Raw genomic sequence first — 24,216 nt, 5'->3', positions numbered from 1 at the left:
CAAAACCAGGAAATTAACTAAATCAACAATTAACTACCAAGCGTTTCTTTTTTATGTTTAAAAACCTGAAGTATAATATACAGAGACATTCCCATGTAAGCCTGATGAATTTTCACACATCAAATACACCCGTGTAACCAGCACTCTGAAGAACAAAATTGCCAGCACGCAGAATCCCCCGCCAACCCACCTCCTCAAGATTTCTAACAGCACGTTATTAGCACTGCCTTTCCTGCATCTATAAAAAGGGAGTCATAAGCACGTTCTCTTTTGCGTCTGTCTACCTCTTTTCGCTCAGCATAATGTTTGTGGGAGTCATGTGTACTTTTGCACGCGGTAGCAGATTATCACTGCATTACAATATCCCTCTGTGTGAATATACCACCATTTGCTTATCCAGTCTACTACTGACGGGCACTGGGGTAGCTTCCGGTTTTGAGCTCTTCTGAGTACTGTTTCTATGCATATCTGAGTACATATTGTATGCGTTTCTGGGAGGAGTGTCCTAGGAGTGGAGCGGCTGGGTGACAGGGTATCAGGTTTGCTCAGCCTCAACAGATACTTAGTTTTCCAAAGTGGCTGAATTACTCTGCTTCCCCTCCCCCAGCAATGTGCGAGAGTTCCACTGCTCCAAATCTTTTCCATTTACCCATTCTGGTGGATATCTGGTACATTTTTTGGAACAGAGAATTTAAACATCAAACAGAATACTGGCGGTATAATCAAAGCAATAATTTTTCTCCAGATAATCACGACTCTACCTACAAGTCTTTTACAAAGCAAAGCAATCTAAAATTCCAAAACTGCTCTTAAAATATCTTCTTAATTAATTAAATCATCCTCATTTGATGCTATGGCTGTATTTCTCACACATGTCTGACACAGTGAATCACCTGAGATACTTGCTTTAAGTACAGATTTTCAGGAATTTTGTCAGGTCTCCAGAAGGAGAATCTCTTTGGAAAGGCCTTGGAATCTTTTCATAAGAACCTCAAGAGACTCTTATTATCAGGCAAGTATGGAAAACACTGCGTTCTGGGGATCTTTTGACATTAACACCTGTTTAAAAAGGAAAATTACTCCTTTAGGGATTTCTCTGGAGAGTCTCAGCCCCAGAACATTTCTGGATGTTGTTAACTTCTGTAACAACTTCAGATGCAAACAGTATTTTAATAGTTGGATTAACTTGAGTCCAAAGTGCCCCTGAGTAATACCAAAACTATCATGGAGGGTTACATTTGATAGGCAGCCTTATTAACCTTTATCCTCTTCAAAAGAAATTAGTTTTTACTACTAACTGGGCTACAGTAAAGAGAATCTGGAGTTGGAAAGGGCTGTGCAGCATTATATGGTAGGGAGAACGTGAGATCTGGCTTCAAATCCAAGGGCAGCTATTGCCTATGGAACCTCTGAGTCAATCAAAGATGCTTTCACCTGTTTCCTCCTCTGTGACATGGAGATATTGCCCATCTTACACCACTGTTGGGAGGGCAAAATAAGACAAATAAGGGCAATGAAGACACAGTAGGAAATTCCTAAATTTGTTTTTTTTCCCTTTGTAATCTGTTTTCCATCTTCTAGGTTTCTTCTGTAATAGCTCACCTGTAAGCTTAACAGTTGTTTTGTAAAATGTTCTAATGACTTGTATATTGCAATTCAGCTTTTGTGAGAGAAGTACATAATTAAAGTAGAAACAAAAAGCAACTGTTTAATTCCATATTTCCAGTTTCCTTTACTTTCATCTCTGTTGGTAGAAACCAGCAGCCCTATAACTTACGGCTGAAAATGATTACAAACGATAACTTGGAAAAATGCAGTAACAAGGCGTAACAAGGTAACAGAAAACTATAATTTTAAAATAAAGTTGAACTAGTCCCAAACTAGTGAACACTGCTAAGGGCATTATACAAATGACTTTTTTTTTAACATTACTAAAACCACTTAAAAAGCCAACATTTAATCTAGTCTTTTAGATGGTTCCCTAACATCAACCTATTAAGTAGTCAAATGGCATTTATTCTGGGTATCAAAATGCTTCCAGGATCACATTTCACTTGTAAGAACGCCAGTGAAAACCACTTTTGTAAAAATAGACCTAATTCTGTATATTGAAAAGAAGCCTACCACATTTGGGTTATATGGCCATGAAAAATTACTATATGCCAATTACTACAATATGAAAAGTAATTAAGAAACGTTTATAAGAAGCCTCCTTCAGCTCTCTGCAGTTTGGCCCTTCTAATCTTAAAAGCTCGTTGAAAACTCTGGAAATTGAAGAAACAGAATAAACTTCTACTGAGCAGAAAACTTGTAATAATTTGATGTCATACCTGTATTAAAATCCACCATAAAAAATGAGAGTAGAGAAGCTGAAAGCAACAAACACCTTGCCGATGATCTGTGTCATCTAGGGCAAACCCCTTAACTCCTGTGCCTCAGTTTCCTCCTCTGTAAAATGTGGACACCGTCACTCCCTACTCCCCAGGGCTGTGGTGAGGTCTACATGTGAGGGCTGACAGCGGGGCTTTGCAGCACACATGCTGTGCATGTGCTGGGCCAGCAGTAGTAGCAGCAAACAGCACAGAACTTACGGGGCACCGTCACGCCGTAGTGCTGCGTGTCACTGATCAGCAGTTTTCGTTTCAGTTCATTCAAACCTACTCCTACAGGACCTGAAAAACAGGAAAACAGAAATTCATTCCTGAACAGAACACCATATAAACGTTGCTATGATCGACATGATCCGTAAGACAGACTGAAAACGCGTATCCAACTTCACATGCATCCCAAGTCAAGAGATTATCTCTAGTTAAGTTGTACATAAGAAAAAACTGGGAGTTATTTGCTTGCTTTTCTACTTTTTTATTTCTTTACCTTTCCTGTCTTTTTATATTTCTCTTTTCTACTTTTTAAATTTAAATCGCCATCTTTCCATTAAAAAGATTAGAAATCTTTGTTGTAAATGAAACATATTCAAGAGTATCTTAGTACATGAACAGGTAGTGGTGTCCAGAAGAGCTTAAAAAATAGGTGCACCTAAAAAAACGGAATTACACAGTCTGGACAGGGATCATTTCAATTTTACACGTTTTTAGATCCTAGTAAAAGAAAATCTTTGAACCTTGGTTCTGTTTTAGCTGCAAAAACCTAATCACGCATTTTAAACCTGCAAAACCATCAGTGCAACGTCAAGCTCCTCTGCAACACTGTTTATTCTCAGTTGGTCCTTAAGCCTTTGAAAACTTACATAGACCTTATGTATTTAAATCAGCGTGCACATACTAAACACCCGTCGTGAGCAAGGCATGTAGTAAATGCTGTGAAGATGAAAAGATAAGTGAAGTCCGCCTTCAGAGAAAGTAACTGGGTTGGGAGAGTCACACAAAATGATGAACAGATTGGGGCCAGAAAACGAAGAATGGTCTCAAATATGAGTCCGAAATCAAGAGTTAGAAGGACACAAGCCCCGGAAGGCTAGCTTCTCACAGCCCTGCTGTCGAGGTCTATTTAGTGACGGTGTCACGCCTTGAGCAGAACACAAGCTGCAGGGCCAGACTGCCCTCCGTTAGATCCCCGTTACTCCCTCACCTGGGGACACCGATGCTGTGGTCTGAATTCTGTGTCCCCCCCAGATTCACATGTTGGAACCCTAACGCCAGTGTGATGCTGTTAGAAGCAAAGGTCTCTGGGGGGTTCTGAGGTCACGCGGGTGGAGCCCCCATAAACAGGGTTAGTGCTCTTATAGGAGATGTCACAGAGGCCCCTAGCGCCTGGCCATGTGAGGACACAAGGAGAGAGGAGAGCCCTCGCCCCTACTGCTGGCATCTTGGTCTCTGACTTCCAGCCTCCAGAACTGTGAGAAATCAGTCTGTCGTCTATAACCCACCTGGGCTGTGATATGTTGCTGTGTTGGCCTGAAAGGACTAAGACGCTGGACACGTTCTCGTCCTTGAGCCTTGGCTGGATTTCATCCTAATCCTAAAAGGAACTGTGCTCCCTTTTTTGGGAGGAATAACGAAAACCCATGTCTGGTAACTAGCACAGCACCCAGGTAGTCAAGGGTTCATTCCCTTGCCTACTTACTCTTCCAGGCTTTGAAGAGAATAAGGTTTTATGCCGGAGAATGAAAAGCATCCGGGAGGACAGAGCAGAGCAGGGTGGGGACCTGGGTGGGGGGGGGGGACGGGAGCAAGACGAAGAGGCAGGGGCGGGGCCGTGCCTTCCTCTGCTCCGGCGCTACTCCTGGGCCTCCACCTGTACACACTGACCTGCCCCCTGCTGGTCATGCACCACACCTTCCACCTTCCCACACACTGCTGCTGGGTACCAGTTCTCTGGGAACTGCCCCAGGACAGTAGTTCTCAAGGCTCTCTTTTTAAAATGAATACTCTGTAATATCCCAGTTTTATCCTGAAATGGCATTCACAGCTGATACAACTTGCTAGTGCATATACTTTCTCCCTCCAAATTAATATAACGCCCTAGCTGTAACATATGAAACATAAAAAAGTAATTTACAATAAAACAATGTGTATTTCAATATGTAAATGCTCGGGCATGACTGGAGAAAATGAAGTCAGATGTTTGCACCTACTTATTCTAAATAAGTTTGGACTTCAGCGTAATAAAAAGCTCAGGAGCCATTCTGTACAAGAAAGTACAGGAGAATGAAAGCCCAAGGGTACAGGTAAACATCAGAATAAAGTCTAGCAACTAGATGGAAACCACGGATGGGTCTTACTGGAATATGATAAGGAAAGAGAAGAAAAAACAGCCTTAATAAGGAAATAGGGATACAACACATCAAGGCTATCAAAGTGAAGAAAATAAAACTTTTACAAAGAACGTGCAGTGTATGTGCAAGTGCAGCGTAAAAACAATTCCCCTGAGATGGGACAGGTGAGTCATCTATCAGCCCCTCAGCGTCTAGCATGACACTGGGAAGTCGTGTGGGACGCAGGACAGGTTTCTGTCCTAAAAAAATGTCAGGTGTACATCCTCGGCGTCCTCAGCCATTTGCATAAAGAAAGGTGCCCTCACAAAAGTCCATGACACTCCGCGGTAGGCGGTCCTGCCCCGTCTGGGACCACTGCTCTCAGACCCGAGCGCTGGCTCTCGTCACCTCTGCACCCCAATCCTGCCGTCATCGGGGGCGACTTCAACACCCCTGCAGATAGCCTACTTCCTCTCTACTTCACTTCAACCACACACTAGGCAAACCCTGACTCTGCCTCACTAGGAGCTATTTCATCACTGCAATACTAAATTCAGGCTTCCCGGTGTGACCCCAATCGCTGGTCATTAGCCCTCTCACTCAGTTATTCCCCCTCTTATCAAAAGGACCTCTAGTGTTTTCTTTCTTTCCTTTCTTTTTGTCTAACAGCCCTTCGTGTCTTCACTTCCTTGGGCTGTGGTATCTCCCACCATCTTGCTAATACCCTCAAAGCTCTTCCACGTTGGCCTTTATCACACTTGTCGCGGAAACTTCCAGCCCAAGGTCAATCTCATGGCTGCTCTCCTCGTCTGCACCTGGACTGAGAAAACCCGCACAACGGGAGCAGGTATGCACACACCGTGCTCCCCACAGAGCTCAGACCCCTGGGCTCTCCAGCAGTTACCCAGTTTTCCTGATTGTATTTCCCGGATCACCACACGGTCATCCCAACCCTCCAATCTCCTCTCTCCTCACACCTGGAACCTCCCCTCTAATCAAACAGTTGCCAAAGGCTGTCGGTTTTCCCTCCCGAAGATCCTCAGAGCTATGACGTGCCACCGCCCCTGCTGCCACACGAGGCGGACGCCACACCTGTGCCCCGCTCCTGAGTCCGCCCCCGAGCCGCTCCCACACGTGCTCAGCAGCAACTTCACTGCGCCGTCGCCCAGCAGCCGGCAGCACCTTTCTGGGGACACCGACACATGCAATTCCTGAGTCCTCTCCACAGACAGACGCGTCTACACCCAGCCCCCAGCTGCAGCCTCCTCGCAGGCAGGTCTCCCCCTGCGCCTGCACCTCTCTCGCGCTCTGTTTCGCGCTCCTTCCCACCAGTACTTGAAGTGCACACTGTCTCCTACCTTGAAACGACCAGAATGACCAAGAAAACGAAGAAACACCGTCCTTAACCTTGCACTGCCCTCCTTACACCGTGCACCCGTGTCCCCAGCACCCCGGGCCAGGCTCCCGTCACCTCCCACCCCTCCACTGGGAGGAGAACCCAGTGTCTGCCCGGATTGCACGCTGGGAGCCGCGCTTCTCTCCCTACCCTTCATCCTCGCCCCTCCCGCCTTGCACGGCACAGCCTGGCGGCCTGAGGCCCTGCGCGCTGCACCGCGGCGGAGTCTTCTCTGTGCTGCTGGGTCCCCGTCACACGCCGCTCGCGGGCGCAAACACACTGCTGTTCTTTCCTGGCTGATTCAGGCTTCGTCTCAGATGCGCCCCAGGGATTCTTCCCTGACGCTTTTTTACTTTTTATTTTTTTTAAGATTTAATACTTTTTAATTAATTATTTATTTATTTATTATTGGCTGTGTTGGGTCTTCGTTTCTGTGCGAGGGCTTTCTCTAGTTGCGGCGAGCGGGGGCCACTCTTCATCGCGGTGCGCGGGCCTCTCACTATCGCGGCCTCTCTTGTTGCGGAGCGCAGGCTCCAGACGCGCAGGCTCAGTAGTTGTGGCTCACGGGTCCAGTTGCTCCGCGGCATGTGGGATCTTCCCAGACCAGGGCTCGAACCCGTGTCCCCTGCATTGGCAGGCAGACTCTCAACCACTGCGCCACCAGGGAAGCCCCACTGACACTTTAAATGTGGGTCGGGCGCCGAGTGCTTGTGTCCCCTGCCCCTGCGCGTCAGAGGGCCGATCACACTCCGTCATGACCGTCTGCATACGTGTCTTTACCCTCGAACAGACCTGGAAACAGCGATGTCATCTATCTGCTCACCAACTGTTTCCCTAGCTGGCAAACTGGAGGCACTCGTTAGGTTGTTTTATTTATTTAAGTTACGCTCAGTGACTATGCTGTTATGGAGGTAAAGCTATCTGCCGAATGAACCAAAGGCATGGGAGTTAAAGCAAGAAGCATCTGCACCTAGCATGTCTGGACGCGATGCTTAGAGAACGTGCTCCAAGTCATAACAGAAGTCGGTGGGGCTCACATGTGAACCTGGCTCCTTGATCTTAAGATACACAGAAGCGGAAGCGAAGGGGATGACTTTGGCTCTGGAACAGTGAGTTTAAGGGACGGAAATCCCATCTGCCTAAACTCAGACAAGGACCGCAGTGTGCTTCAGACGCAGGCTGGGGTCTCCCTGTGAATGGAATCACATCAAGGTAAAGCGAGACTGCAAGATGAGGCGGTGTGGGGGGGGCAGTGATAAGCATTTACTGGTTGTCTCCGAAGCGCCAGGCACCATGCAGGGGCTCATGCGTCTTATCTACTCCGTAGGGACAAACAAGATTTGAGTAAGTGCTAAAACTCACTCTTTAAAATAAACAGAAAACAAACAAGAAAAACAAGGGGCTTTACAATGGTTTGCAGATGATGCAAACCCAATTATATATGCTCAAAATGAAGAAGCAAACAAAACACTACAACTTAAATAGCAGGCCCTGGCCCGCCGTGCCTGCTCCCCACCAAGGCACCGAGGACTAAGGGGGGAGGTGAATTCACTGTCCCTTCAGTAGGTCTGGGCTCTGGAGTACTTCCCAGAGTGTGAGCTAATTTGCTGAGTGAAAGTCTAGCATTTTTTTCTTTCTTCTTCTACCCATGCCAGAAAACCACAGTGATTTATTTCAGCTCTGGAGGAAAAAAGTAGGTATGTTTGAATTAGTGGGGGAAAGTATGCTGTTACTCACGTGATGTCCTTAAACTTGGACTGTTTTCAATTTTAGCCCTTACATAAGCTAACTCTTCCCAGGGACCCTGCTTTACCGCACACCCACAGACCATGCCAAGAATGTGCACTGGCAAATACTTTCATTTTAAAAATTTCCCCTAGGTTAGGTTATTTGAAGCCATCATCTTCAAGGTGGGATACTGTCACAAAAAGATTAAAGCAGGGACATAATTTTAATCATTCTCACTACAAAATTGCCTGGCAGACCACTTAACAGCATTTTCCCAGCCAGGCCCTTGGATCAATTCTGCCATCCACACAGGTGAAGTTATAGACTTTTTCCTCTTTTAGATCTTGACCTTAAGATCGCATCTTACATCCACACTCCTGTCCTGTGTCCTTTTTCCATGGTAGGGCCTAAGTTCACATTTTTAGTTGGCTGGTTTGTATTTAGACTACTTACACCGCATTTGGTTTAGGGATGCACACTCACTTAGGTTTATTCATACGTCTCTGTAACGGGACACATTCATCTCCTCTTCAATGTATAAATTTTTACCACAATTGGTGACACACATTTACACATAAGTATACAAATAAGTTTCTCTAGAGTTTGTTTCCAGCTGTGCTTGTTCATGCTGAAGGGAAGCAGAGAAGATAACCTAAATAGCACGTATTTAAATCACAGACAGCAGGCTTTGCAAAAGTAAGGACAAAGATGACACAATGAGGGCTTTTTATGCAGCAGGCTTGTGTTTCATGGTTTACATACACCGTGACTAATCCTCAAAACATCCCTGCAAGAGAGGTATAATTATCCTCGTTCTACAGATGAGAAAACTGAGACAATGACAAGATCGCACATTTGGAGTATGGCTTCACGGGCATTCAGAAGCCAGTGTGCCTGCATTCCTTCCATTCGATCCATCATCTTACCAAAAGAATGCCGAGGACAGGACACGGGCTCAGGTAGCCGGTTGCTCAGCTGTTTGCGGCTGTGACCCACAACTTCGCAAAGTCTCTCACCCCATTCCAAGCCGTCCCACACGTTAAATAGCGATGAAAGTTATGCTTGTGGAATACAAGACTCAGGCTACAAAAAGTGGCAGAAGTCAAATCCGGTGAACTCAAAACTCATCCTGTGCAGAGCCTCTGAGAAACCTAAACTAAACCTAAGGAAGATGGCAAGCATCCCAGGCCTGGGCAACATGCACGGGGCATGTCTGTTAGGATTCTTGATTCAGGACTAAGGAAACTCAAACGGAATGATGATATCAAAGGAAAAGCCAAAAAAGCACATTAAAAAATCATTTTGGAGTTCACTAATGTGGAATTCATGCAGTGCACTGAAGTGGATGGGCTTGCTAGCTTTAAAAATAAAAGAATGTTTCTATTCGAAGCAGAAATGTAACTAAGTATGTTTCTTTTTTTTTTAATTTCATAAGAATTTAGAAAATCACTTTGTGTGCAAATTCTGGAAAGAAAGAATAAAGCCATGAGCATCAATCTGCATTAGTTGAAATTCTTGTAAACAATACATCAAATGGATAAGATAATTAGAAAGGCACATTACTTTTAATTATTTGTGTGCATTTAATTAGTAACTTAATTAGTAACTCCTTCCTTACAGTAGGCAAATGTGTTGTGTGTGATTTTATATAAAGGCTCATTCATTTCAGCCACAGAAATACAGCCCATTTGGGGGTTAATAAAATGATGCTAGAAAGCTTCTATTTAAAGCTTTACATTTAGGCAAATATTCCCATTGACTAAATGTAAAAATGCCTTTATTTTTATCTTACAGAGATTTTGGAGGGTGTGGAGAAGGACGACGCTGAGCTCACCTGCCCTACGGGCACAGCGAAATTACAAGTATTTACAGAGCAACTATCAATGAGAACAACCTGAAGACCAGCAGGAAAGATCTTATACAGCTAAAGATATAAAGAAGGAACCACCATGAGATGGGTAGGAGGTGTGGAGGCAAGGTATAGTCAAGACCCATACCCCATAAACAGGAGGAAAATTACAATTGCAGAGGTTCTCCCCAAGGATTGAGAGGTCCAGGTCCCACACTGGGCTCCCCAGCCTGGGGGTCCTGCACCGAGAAGATGAGCCCCCAGAACTTCTGGCTTTACAGACCAGTGGGACATGCTTTCAGGAGAGCCAGGGGGCCATGGGAAATAGGGACTCCACCCTTTCTAAAAAATAATTAATTAATTAATTAATTACTTTATTTATTTAATTTCTGCGGAGGTGGGTCTCTGTTGCTGTGCATGGGCCTTCTCCAGTTGTGGTGAGCAGGGGCCACTCCTCACTGCAGTGCGGCCTCCCACTGTGGTGGCCTCTCCTGTTGGGGAGCATGGGCTCCAGGCGTGTGGGCCTCAGTAGCCGTGGCTCGTGGGCTCTAGAGCTCAGGCTCAGTAGTTGTGGCTCGTGGGCTCAGTAGTTGTGGCTCGCGGGCTCTAGAGCGCAGGCTCAGTAGTTGTGGCGCACGGGCTTAGCTGCTCCACGGCATGTGGGATCTTCCCAGACCAGGGCTCGAACCTGTGTCCCCTGCACTGGCAGGCGGATTCTCAACAACTGTGCCACCAGGGAAGCCTGAGACTCCACTCTTAAAGGGCAAATACAAAATCTCCTGCACTCCAAATCCCAGCACAGAGGCAGTAATTTGAAAGGAGCCTGGATGAGACCCTCTTGCTGGTCTTAGAGAGCCTCCTGGAGAGGCAGGAGACAGGTGGCACACCCCTGGGGACAGAGATGCAGGCAGAAGCCACTTGGGGAGCTCACTCTACCACAGTTACGTGCGTGCTGCAAGTGCCGTTTTGGAGTCCTTCCTCCTGCCTGTTAGCACCAAGCACTGACCTGCCCAGCGGCGGGCCGGCACCAGCCATGCTGGGACCTAGCGCCGCACAACAGTGGGCTGACAGCCACCTCATGAGGCAGGGCCGGGCCGCCCACTGGACTGGGGGTCAGCCCCACCTACCAGCGTGCCCACAGGAGTCAGCCCCACCATGACAGAAGAGCCCCCGCAGCACACACAGAGGCACCCCTAGAGCGTGCAGCTCTGGTGACCAGAGAGGAGGGTGCTGCAGGGTCCCACTGGAGTCTCCTACAAGCAACCAGTAAAGGCAGTAGATCAACCTCTTATAAAGTCAGTAGGAAGATTAAAGAACAAAGTAGTAAGACCATCTTTATCCACAATGAGTAGTTAGGGGATACACAAAAAGATGTAAAATATGCTGTCAAAAACATTAAACATGGGAGGAGGTGGAGTGAAAACGCAGAGTTGTTATAATGCATTAGACCTTAAGATCATCAAGTTAAAATAATCATGCATATATATAGGTGGTTACATATGAACCTCGTTATAACCATAAATCAAAAATCTGTAATAGATACATACACACAAAATAGAGAGAAATCCAAACATAACAGTAAAGATAGTCATCAAATCAAAAGGGAAGAGAACAAAGGTAAAGAAAGGAAGAAAAAAGAATTACAAAAACTACCAGAAAACAATTCACAAAATGGTAATAAGTACATACTTATCAATCAAAAGACATACAGTATTACTGGCTAAAAAAACAAGACCCATATATATGCTGCCTACCGGATACTCCCTTCAGATCTAAAGACACACACAGACTGACAGTGAGGGGGTGGAAAAATATATTCCATGCAAATGCAAACAGAAATAAAGTTGGGGTAGCAATACCTATATGAGACAAAACAGACTTTAAAACAAGCACTGCAACGAAACAAAGAAGGACACTACATAATGATAAAGGGATCAATTCAACAAGAAGATATAGCAATTGTAAATATATATGCACCCGACATAATAGCACCTGAATATATAAAGCAAATATTAACATACATAGGGGAGAAACTGACAGTAACTGAATAACAGTAAGGGACTTTAACACCCCTTAACATTAATGGACAGATCATCTGGACAGAAAATCAATTAAGAAACAGTGGCCTTAAATGACATGTAAGATCCAATGGTTTAATAGATATATAGAGGACATTCTATCCACAAAGCAGCAGAACATTCCTTTCAAGTGCACATGGAACATTCTCCAGGATAGATCAGATGCTAGGCCACAAAACAACTCTCAATAAATGTAAAAAGACTGAAATTATGTCAAGGATCTTTTCCAACCACTAGACTAGAAATCAACTACAAGAAAAAACTTTTATTTGCCACTTTTATTCAACATAGTATTGGAGGTCCTAGTCACAGAAATCAGACAAGAAAAAGAAATAAAAGGAATCCAAACTGGAAAGGAAGAATAAAACTGTCACTGTTTGCAGATGACATGATACTATACATAGAAAATCCTAAAGACGCCACCAAAATACTACTAGAATTCATCAATAAATTCAGTAAAGTTGCAGGATATAAAATTAATATACAGAAATCTGTTTCATTTCTATACACTAATGACAAACTATCAGAAAGAGAAATTAAGAAAACAATCCTGTTTACCATCACATCAAAAGAATAAAATACCTAGGAATAAACCTACCTAAGGAGGTAAAAGACCTGTTCTTAGAGAACTATAAGTCACTGATGAAAGAAATTGAAGATGACACGAACAGGTGTAAAGATAAACTGTGTTCATGGACTGGAAAAGTTAATATTGTTCAAATGACCATAATACTCAAGGAAATTACAGATTCAGTGCAATCTATTAAAATACCAATGGCATTTTTCACAGAACTAGAATAAATAATTCTAAAATTTGTATGGAGGGACTTCCCTGGTGGTGCAGTGGTTAAGAATCCACCTGCCAATGCAGGGGACACGGGTTTGAGTCCTGGTCCGGGAAGATCCTACATGCCGCGGAGCAACTAAGCCCGTGCGCCACAACTACTGAGCTTGCGCTCTAGAGCCCGTGAGCCGCAACTACTGAGCCTGCATGCCGCAACTACTGTAGCCCACGTGCCTAGAGCCTGTGCTCCACAACAAGAGAAGCCACACAATGAGAAGCCCACACACCACAATGAAGAGCAGCCCCCGCTCGCCACAACTAGAGAAAGCCCACGTGCAGCAACAAAGACCCAATGCAGCAAAAAAATTAATTAAAAAAAAAAAGAAAAAAATTCATATGGAAACACAGAAGACCTCAAACAGCCAAAACAATCTTGAGAAAGGAGAACAAAGCTGGAGGTATTATGCTTCCTGATTTTAAACTATACTACAAACCTATGGTAATCTAAACAGAATGGTACTGGCACAAAAACAGACATATACATCAGTGGAACAGAACAGATTTTTTTTCCAAAGAAGACATACAGATGGCCAACAAACACATGAAAGGATGCCCAACATCACTAATCATCAGGGAAATGCAAATCAAACCCACAATGAGATACTACGTCACACCTGTCAGAATGGCCATCATCAAAAAGAGCACAAATAACAGCTGTTGGCAAGGATGTGGTGCACCACTGGTGGGATGTGAACTGGTGCAGCTGCTGCGGAAAACAGCATGGAGGGTCCTTAAAAAACTAAAAATAGAACTACCATACGACCCAGCAATCCCACTTCTGGATAGTTTTCCAAAGAAAACAAAAATATTAATTCAAGAAGATATATGCACCCCTGTGTTCACTGCAGCCTTATTTCCAATACCCAAGATATGGAAGCAACCTGTGTCCATTAATAGATGAACGGATAAAGAAGGTGTGGTCCATACATACAATGGAGTATTACTCAGCCATAAGAAAGAATGCAACCTTACCATTTGCTACAACAATGATGGACCTAGAGAGTTAAATGCTAAAGTGAAATAAGTCAGATGGAGAAAAACATATACCATATTATTTAACCTATATGTGGAATCTAAAAATCAAAACGAATGAACAGAAACAGACTCAAAGATACAGAGAACAAACTGGTGGTTGCCAGAAGGAAGGGGGCCAGTCGGATAAGTGAAATAGGTGAGGGAGATTAAGAGGTACAAAATTCCAGTTATAAAATAGATTAAGTCAAGGGGATGTAATGTATAGCATAGGGAATATAGTCAATAATATTGTAACAACTTTGCATGGTGACGGATGGTAACTGGACTTATCTTGGTGATCATTTTGAAATGAAAAATATGGAATCAAAAAATTAATTTATAATTTTTAAAAAGATTTGAAAAAAATCTTTATGTAAATTCTCAGTCTTTATGTAGGAGAATTAAGATATATGCCAACTTTGACCCAAATGACCCCAAAGTCTGTGGAAATTATTGACTCATTATCTATGAAATTATGAGAGGTTGAGGTTTTTTCTGTTGTTCTCTTTTCAGATTTTTTTCTTTTTATTCCATGAATATTTTTAGGGATTTATGATTTGTTTGTGTGTAGAAAATAAGAAATAAGTTTGTATTAGAATGCTAGCACAATATCCTTTCAAAATTAATTCATAGTTAGTTGAGCATAAAAGTTTTTCATTCTGTAAACATGGCCCCCCAAAAGATCTACTTTCTGAATCTGAAATCGACATGTACAATTAAAAATTTTTAAAGGCTAAATGAGTGAAGGAAGCATTGAGGCAGTAAAACCAGTGCCTACAATAGCACTTTGAAACTGTAAGAACACCAAAAGAATGTTTTAAAATATTGGTATGATATTCTTACTCTAAAAAAAAAAAAAAAGGCCCAGCTCTATGACATTGTACTTTGAATCTTCAACCATCTACTTATTTATGTGTTAGCACAGATCCTGAGTCACTGAATAATTATTTACTAGAACAATAATATATTACTATTGTGAAAATAATATATGAAACGTGGTATTTTTTTTCCAAATGACACTCATGTAGTCCTACAAAGAATTAACATAAAGTAATTTCTAATTTCTAAATATCCAGCACAGAATTTGACTGTAGTTTTTCTTAAGGCTGATGAGCATCAAATTGAATTTAATAATGTAAATAAGGATGGGTGGTACTTTACACATAAAAGGTCAATATGCTAAAAATTATAGTATTAATTTGTTAGGAAACAAACTTCTCAGAAAGAGACACAGGGTAGGTGGAGATTAGCCCAATTAGTTTTAACATACTATATATTCATGTAACAGACATAGTATATTAATAATAAAATCGATGTTTATTTATGTCTAATATTAAATTATATATTGGAAAGAAATCTGTTGCTCTGACCAAGTACTATTCATTTTTGCTATTGATCTTTGAACATGTTGGCACAAACATAAAGATGGTATATTATGTGCAAAGCTACTGACACAGATGCAGCTTTTACTACGTTTACCTCCAGTGTACCTGCACTACTTAACATGACAATTCTTCCACATTTTCCCCCAGACATTTTATGCTATTGGCCAGACTTGTTACTCTTACTATCCAGTGAAAAATATCAGAATTACTGGAGACTGCAATAAATATCCAAACTGCTTTTGTGACCTAAAAAAACACACTTACTCATTTGATTTATTGCAAAACAAATCAAATGAAATCTCTAGGTATCCCTTAGATCAGACACATGTTATAAAAAGTCTACTTATCATATTGCAGCACTATATACTATATTTGCTGCTCTAGGCATAAAATAAAAACATTCATGCTATTATATTTGACTCACAATCTTATAATGATCGCATTAGTGTGTGGCTGGATTTTTGTGTTGGAGAGTGACAAATCTGTTTATAAAACCCTGGGAATCAAACTACATAGAAAACACAGCAACTTCGCAGTTCATAACAAACCTTGTTAGAGATTCTGATTTTCTTTCCTCTGTTGCTTTCATAATAGAAGAAAAATGCAATTAACGAAGCATCAGTTTTTATGCTGATGTCAGAAGAAGGAGGAGGAGGAGAAGGAGAAGAAAAGGAGGAGAAGAGGAAAGAAAAGAAAAAGGAAGTAGGAGGCTTGTTGAAACAGCATTATTTTTTTCAAAGCAGCTATTTACACCAGACTTCGACTTAAGTACCTGTCTCACCTCTAACTCAGGGCTATGACAAGAGTGCAGTAAAACTAAAAGGCAACATAAAACCATCCTTGGGTCTTCCTTAGCTAAGCAGAAGAGAGATGGACAATTCCCTTATCCATTTCTTTCCAGTTTGTTCAAAACTTTTTCAATGAGGCTCCCATGATCTCTATTCAAAATGGCCAATGCCCAAGTCCCCTGATTCTGCTCTGCTTTTACTTTCTTCTACACCATTTATCACCCTCTAAGTACAATACAATTGACTTTACTATTTATTACTAATTTATTATGAGTATGTTTTCTGTCTATATGTCCTTTCATTAGAATGTAAACACCCCAAGGGAAAAAATGTTTGTGTTCTTCAGTGATGAATTCACACGTCTAGAACAGTATCTGGTACAGTCCGTGCCCCAAACGAACATAACTGTGATTTATGCCCAGGAAGTCAGCCAGAGTGTAAACATTTAAGACAGACCAACAGCCAACTGTGATTGTAATAAAGATCATATTTATCTCTTATATACAAGGATTATCATTTTAAATCTATCACACACTCATAGATTCAATGATAACTTTTGGGTTTATAGTTGTCTCTCTAAAATCCTGCAGATCAGACTCTAATTCCCACAAACCTTCAATCAACGTTCAACAAAAGCTATGGGAATCCTAATAAACATATTAACATTTACATTTGGTCATGATTGCTTACTTTTCTTTCTGCTTTATGTGGGAGACATTTTGCTCTGCCAGTTTTATGGGAAAATGGCGACAGTCTTACAAATGCTGATTTATTCAAACTACTTCCACAAGGCAGTCTTTAGGCAACATAGGAGAGTCAGCACAAAGGAGGCAGAATAGGGCTTCACGCTAGAACGTGGGAGATGAAACATACAGAAAGATTTATTGTCAGTTTCCTCTTATGTCTCATAACCAGACAGAACAAGTCACAGATTGTCTGACCATCCACAAGATAAGCCTTGCTCTTTACTGCCTTAAGCTGTGAAGGGTTTTAGTAGCCGCCCCGCAAACACACACACATTATTTGGTTTTATTACTTTACTTTTTAAAAAGTCATGTTTCGCCAAAGATAAAACTTATGTAGAAAAATGCACTAAATGCTTGTCATTTGGTTTTAACATACTTTTTGGAAAATACTTTTAAATGCAGAAGGAAATATAACAGAAACCATCACTGAGATGTTTTAGTTGCTAAAATGTGGCTTGGAATAGCATCTTTTCAAAATGAAGAGAAAATTAAATACTTCCGATCAAGGCTCAAAGTCCTCCCCTGTCATATTTTTGCCATGCTAACAACTTGGATAATTTTAACTTCTTGAACATTAAGTCTGAGAATTAAAGTCATGCAATATTATGGTAAAAATGTAGAGATAATAATTCTCGGTAGCTCCTTAACGATATTTATCTAACAGTTTCAGGGCAAATACCGTTATTCCTGATGGCTTTCTGAACACTGAGAGAAAACAAATGAGGCTGGGGACCACGATGTTTATACTCTTTCCATCTTCTGTACACGTTACAGGATCCAAGAACTATTTTTTAAATATATAATTTTTACAATCAAGAAAAGTAGACAGTTAATGCAGGAACAATGAGAATTTCCAAAACTGGAGTCCACTGCTTGACTACCTCTTTTAGATGATAAACTGCTAAATAATCTAATTTATTAAGCATTTTGAACACTGAGCTTCAAAATCAGCAGAGGCCTATTCATGTTTGAACACTTCATGTTTATCTTGTTAGTATTTTTAGCTAATATATAAGAGCTACATTTTATTAAAACTTTAGTAGGGCCAGGAATTGGCCTAAACCCTTTGCAAATATTTCATTTAGCTCTCAAACAAACCTAGAAAGCAGGTGATCGTATTATTTTCATTTTTTAAATGAAGAAACTGAAGCCAGAGAAAATCTGAAATGTGCAGGTGCACCAGCTACTGAAGTGCAGAACTGGATGGGGACTCAGCCCGTCCTGCCCCAGAAGCCTGTTTCTTACCATCCACGCTACCCTGCACTATATCACGGGATCTAGTAGATGGAGATTTCTCGAGACAATAAACTCTAAACTTCTGATATCTCAAATTGTGCCATACGGGCCAAGCAGGAAGGCTTTCTGAGTGGTGACCACATAGAAGAAAGTGAATAACGGGAAATTCTTTAGAAGGCCAGTCTACAGAAGGCCACGGTGCAGGCAGAAGACACATCCTCATGTTCAGTCAGTGACACAAGCTTAATGCAATTTCCAGGCCTCCATCTGTGCAGGCATTCCTGATTCTGAAAAGTTTATAAACCCTGCCTTTAGTAGAAACAGGATAAGAAGTTTGTGTGAATTTAATATTTTTACGTGATTTTTCTTTCTCTATTTTTCATGTAGAGATACAGGATCTACTATTTGCCTGGGTATAATATGTACTCTAACATCACAAAAAAATAAGACCAATATTCTTCATTAAGTCTGTTCTGTTGTAATACAATAGTAAAAAGTTCTGCATTATTAAAAATTACCTTTTACCAGCACTTGCTCCAAAATAGGGAAATAAAGTGTTAAGAGCTAAAGAGTTTCAAATAAACTTATTTTTCTAATAGGAATTTCAAAATAAAGGCTAAAAAATAATAAATCAGTTGCTCTAAACAGACAGACCAAACCTAAAATATTCCAGAATAGCAGATTAAGAAAAATCAGAAGTTTTAAAACCATCATTATAACACACGCATGCAAAAGCACAAAATGGAAGTGTGATGCGAAGAAAAGTAGAAAATCAAAATAAATTGCAGCCAGTTGGCAACGACCAACAAAGAACGTAACAGCAACTGAACCCAACCAAAGAGAGTAATGGGCTTCCCCAGGGTGCACAGCGCTGGCACCTCCGTATAACCAGGAACAGCAGGCAAAAAGCAAAATGCAGACTCTCTGGCCTCGCCCCAGGGTATGAGCTCAGAACCTGCATATGAACAAGATCCCCAGGCGAGTCAAATGCCTTTTAAAGTTTGGGAAGTGCCGGAGCAGGGGCTGCAGGCTACCCCGCTGGGGTAGCGGGCGCATCTGTCTCCACCATCACAACACGGCTGGGGGCTACGGCTGAAGCCTGAAGACGGAGGACACGGTAAAAGCAAGCCCGGAGCTCCTCCTTGGTGGCCGGGAGAGCTACCCAGGTGGGCTGCCGAACATGTGAAGAGATGGAAGAGGGAAAGAGCAGGCAAATCTGCTAGGATACTTCAGGGAAGAGCTGGCCAATGTGAGGAGCAGGAAAGCAGACCAGTAAGGTAAGTGGGCCAGTGACGCTGTGTGCAACACGGGGCCCTTCGTGGATGGCGCGGGGAGGGAAGGCAGGGCTGGCCTGACCCCGAGGCCCCGGGTGGAAACGTGACTCCTGCACAAGAGATGCTCTCGGTAGACTCAGATCTAAACTTCCACAAAACATGGAGCTATGTATCAGGAAAATGAATGGATGGGCCCTAAATCAAAGAATAAAAGAGAAAAGTAGGATATTCGGAACCGGCAAACAGTGTCAGCACAGCCCTGATTTTACAGATTAGAAGCAATATTCCACAGTGAGATAAGGAACAAGGCTCTGGTCTTGAACTGTCTGGGTCTGAATTGGCTCCATAGCTTAGTAGCTGGATCTTGGGCAAGTAACCTCTCTCCTCTTTGTGCTTGAGTTTCTTCTGTAAAATGGGGATATGAAAAGTATTTACCTCATAGTCATGGTAGGGGCTGAATGAAATAATATAAGCACAGAACTGAGCACAGCGCCTGGCACTCAATACATATTGGCTACTGTTATTACGCAGGGCGCTCGATACATAATGGCTACTGTTATTACACAGGGCACTCGATACGTGTTGGCTACTGTTATTACACAGGGCACTCAATACATAATGGCTACTGTTATTACGCAGGGCGCTCGATACGTGTTGGCTACTGTTATTACGCAGGGCACTCGATACATAATGGCTACTGTTATTACGCAGGGCGCTCGATACGTGTTGGCTACTGTTATTACACAGGGCACTCAATACATAATGGCTACTGTTATTACGCAGGGCACTCGATATGTGTTGGCTACTGTTATTACACAGGGCACTCAATACATAATGGCTACTGTTATTACGCAGGGCACTCGATGCATAATGGCTACTGTTATTACGCAGGGCACTCGATATGTGTTGGCTACTGTTATTACACAGGGCACTCAATACATAATGGCTACTGTTATTACGCAGGGCACTCGATACGTGTTGGCTACTGTTATTACACAGGGCACTCAATACATAATGGCTACTGTTATTACGCAGGGCGCTCGATACGTGTTGGCTACTGTTATTACGCAGGGCGCTCGATACATAATGGCTACTGTTATTACGCAGGGCGCTCGATACGTGTTGGCTACTGTTATTACACAGGGCACTCAATACATAATGGCTACTGTTATTACGCAGGGCACTCGATGCATAATGGCTACTGTTATTACGCAGGGCGCTCGATACGTGTCAGCTACTGTTATTACGCAGGGCGCTCGATACATAATGGCTACTGTTATTATGCAGGGCACTCGATACGTGTTGGCTACTGTTATTACACAGGGCACTCGATACATAACGGCTACTGTTATTACGCAGGGCGCTCGATACGTGTCAGCTACTGTTATTACGCAGGGCGCTCGATACATGTTGGCTACTGTTATTACACAGGGCGCTCGATACGTGTTGGCTACTGTTATTACGCAGGGCGCTCGATACGTGTTGGCTACTGTTATTACGCAGGGCGCTTGATACCTATTAGCTACTGTTATTACACAGGGCAGAGGAAGGTCAAGGCCCACTTAAGAAACAAGTTAAAATTGAAAAACAGTTGGGACACTTTGAACACAGTTGGGCACAGCAGAGAGTAATAAAACGTTATAGTTAGATCTTAATAAATAATAGAGAAATCTAAGTCATAAAAAAGGATATTTTGCTTGTTGTTGAAGTAATGCAATTAATTATTCACTCAATAATTATTCACTCAATAACACCCGGAAAACTCCAAAGAGTAAGGAAATGCTAGTGGGGGAGAAGCACATAGCACAGGAAATAAGAATCTTCACTGACTGTACCACTTTGAAGCATCAACATTTAGCATCTCCAGTGTAGGAGTTGCTTGAGGGTAACGCTCGTTTGGGGAGATAAAAGGGAAATTTCCCCTGAAAATCAGGCCTCAGAAACCTAAGGAATTCCAAGAAGGAGACACTGAAAGAGCAGTTCCTGCAGTCTGAGTGATGTCACACACTAAACAACTAAAATTAAAATTAAGAAAGCTCTAGGATCCTGCTGGGAATGTAAGTATACAGTGACAAGAGCAAGCAGTGTGCTTGTTTGAAAACTAAGGCACCTGGCCCACAAGACAGAGCCCACATTCAATTCAGAGACGGGTGCCAGGAACCTGAAGATCAAGAGGCAAAGGGGATTCAGGGCAAGATAAGTGCCTACAATTAAACTAACCTCTTCATTAAAGATCTCACCCAGATGTGTTTTAGTTCAATGATTGTGGATCTAGACAGCCAATTCTCATGTAAAGCAGAAGCCAAGACACTGCGGATCACGCTGTGATTTTGGGCTCACAGTGGAATGTTGTGATACCTATTTCTGGGACCATTAATTTACCTTAAAAAGTAGTTGGGATGAGGCTGTGTTTTTCTTCTGTCCTGATGACCCTTTGAAACTGTGAGCAGGAGACACGAGAGTTAGGGCTGTGTTACCCCATTCTGAGGAGGCTGATTGCGGAGTGCCAGTCTGCACAGCTGTATACGCTGGGAGCTCTAGCTCCACTCCAGCGGGGTAAGCTCAATACAGCCTACCTGGCCCGCCGATTACAACTAAAACCTCTGGATGGCACACAGAAAGCAACAATCTGGGGCTCTGGAAAAGCAAACAAAAGCAGGCAGAGAGTAAAAGGAAGTCAGGTCTGGAGAGGTGACCCCCAAGGGGGTGAAGTTTCCCATTTTATTTTTTTTTATCTCTTCTTGGGCTTTGCCCAGAGGGTGAGTCTCTCTCAGAGCTGAACCGTGGAGCAGGGGGCCACACAGCCAAGACCCCACAAAGATGTAGGTTTACCCCAAAGCTGTGCACGAGTGAGATGAACCCAAAGCAGCATCACAGAGGCTTGCAAAAATGAACTAAGATTCACACCAATGCCTCTGACTACCCCAAGCGTCACACGCATGGCCCAGACCCAAAGCAGCAGAGCAAAGACTTGAAAACTGAACTGAGGCACGTGGAGGGAGCCTAGCCAGGCTGACAGCCTGCTAAAAAGCTCAGCATCTTCCAGTGGAATATAATAAGACCCAAAGTCTGTATGAAATAATGTTCAAAACGTCCAGGGTACAGAACAAATGATTCAACATACAAAGAACAAGGTAAAGGTGACGAATTTTCAAGGAAAAACACAACAGATGCTGACCCCAAGATGACCCTGATGTTGGAATTTTCCAAGACAAGAAAGCAGCTAAGCTTCACGAGGTGAAAGTAAACACACTTGAAATGAATGGAAAAATGAAATTCGTACTAGATAAACAAAAACTATGAAAAAGAACTGGTAATTTCCCAATTGAAGAACATACAATACCTGAAAGAAAAAAAATTTGCTCAGTGGGCTAAACAGCAAAACAGAGATGTTGAGGGAAAGAGTCAGAGACCTTGAAGATAAACCAATACAAATCATCAAATACGAGAAACAGAGAAACACTTGGAAAAACTTGTCAGACAACAGTGAAGGGTCTAACATATGTGCTATTGGAGCCCCAGAAGTAGAGGGGAAAGAGGCTGGAGCAAAAAAGTCTTTGGAAAAAAATGGCCAAAAATTTCTAAAATTTGGTGAATGTCATAAATTTTCAGATTTGAGAAGTCCAGGAAATCCAGACAGGTTGAACTCAAAATAAAAGATACATCATAATCCAACAGCTAAAAAGCAAAGATAAGGAAAACACTTGAAAACAACTAGAGAATAATTACACATAGAGATAAAGCCAAAAAGTCATCAAATTTATTAAAATCAAATAAGAAAAAATAGTCACATAACCCAAAAGAAGGCAGAAATGGGCACAAAGAAAAATTTTAAAAAATACAAATGGCCAAATAGAAAACAAATAATAAAACAGTAGACTTAAATCCAACCATTATTTAATATATATATAAACATGTATGTTAAAGTTTAAACATATCAATTAAAGACACTGATTGTGAGATTGGGTAACTAAACTGAGACCCAATACTATGCTGTCTGAAAAAAAAAAAAAAAACCTCAAAAAATAAACATATAGATGGGTTAAAGTAAAAAGACAGAAAGTGATGTACCAGGCAAACAATAAGCAAAAGAAAGCCTGAGTGGCTACGTTATATATCATACAAAGTAGACTTCAGAACAGTGAATATTACCTGGGGTAAAAAATAGTATTACATAATAAGAGTGAATTCATTAAGAAAACATAATACTCCTAAATGTGTATGTACCTAGCAACGGAGCTTCTAAATCTATTAAACAAAAGTGGACTGATGTAAAAAGAGAAACAGACACAGCTACAGTTACAGAGAATTTAATTCTTTTCCCAACAATTAACAGAACAAATGGACAAGTAATTAGTAAGAATATAGAAGACCTGAATAACATTATCAACCAAGTTGACTTAAATAATATGTATAAAACACTCTATTCAACAACAACAGAACACATTCTTTTTAAATACTCACAGAACATTCAACAACACAGACCATATTCTGGGCCAGAAAAAAAAAAAAAAAATTCTGACAAACTTAATTGAAATCATACAAAGCACATTCTCTGACTATAATGAAATTAAACAAGAAATCAATAACCAAAAGAGATCTGGATAATCCCCAAGTGTTTTGAAATTAAATAACATGTTTGTAAACAACTCACTGGTCAAAGAAGTTACAAAGGAATTTAGAAAATATTCTGATCTGAATGATATGTTATAAAAACACAAGAGATCAGCATTCGTAGGATGCAGTGCTTAGAGGGAAATTTAAATTTAAATTTATGCATAATTAATTATGCTCAATGATCTAAAATTCAACTCGATAAAACTAGAAAAATTTGATAAAACTAGAAAAAGAGAAAAATAAATCCAAAGTAGGCAGAGAAAGGAAATAATAATAAAGAGCAGAAATCAATGAAATTGTGAAAAGTTTTTTAAGTTTTAAATGTAAAGTTGGTGCTATAAAAGACCAGTAAACTGGACAAAGAGCTGGGCAGGTGGACTCCAAGACGGCCAGCGACGACCCTCACGTCCTGCTCTTCACACCCTTGTGTAACTCCCTCTCTGTGAACATGAGTGAAACCCGTGATTTGCTTCTAACCAACAGAATGTGGGATGTGTTGCCAGGCTGTGTGAGGCTGTGGCCTCCAGCTCCGGGCTGACTCTCGATT

General features: G+C 41.8%; 1 protein-coding gene and 1 long non-coding RNA gene across 5 annotated transcripts in view; one reads left to right on the top strand and one right to left on the bottom strand.

Annotated features, from left to right (window-relative positions):
* Positions 1–24,216, top strand: part of LOC309654645 — a 619,568-nt gene that overhangs the window by 343,872 nt on the left and 251,480 nt on the right. The gene's annotated exons all lie outside the window — the stretch shown is intronic.
* MPP7 (MAGUK p55 scaffold protein 7) overlaps positions 1–24,216 on the bottom strand; it is a 261,809-nt gene that overhangs the window by 19,211 nt on the left and 218,382 nt on the right. For all 4 annotated transcript variants that reach the window (XM_082448953.1, XM_082448952.1, XM_082448955.1 and 1 more), the window contains one exon: positions 2,592–2,672. In XM_082448953.1, the coding sequence (XP_082305079.1) occupies positions 2,592–2,672 (81 nt within the window). The remainder of the gene's footprint in view (positions 1–2,591; positions 2,673–24,216) is intronic.

This window comes from Balaenoptera physalus (genome assembly GCF_965194825.1).
Source record: "Balaenoptera physalus genome assembly, chromosome: 2".
In the NCBI taxonomy this organism is placed as follows: Eukaryota; Metazoa; Chordata; class Mammalia; order Artiodactyla; family Balaenopteridae; genus Balaenoptera; species Balaenoptera physalus.
This window is presented reverse-complemented; position numbering and strand designations above follow the sequence as displayed.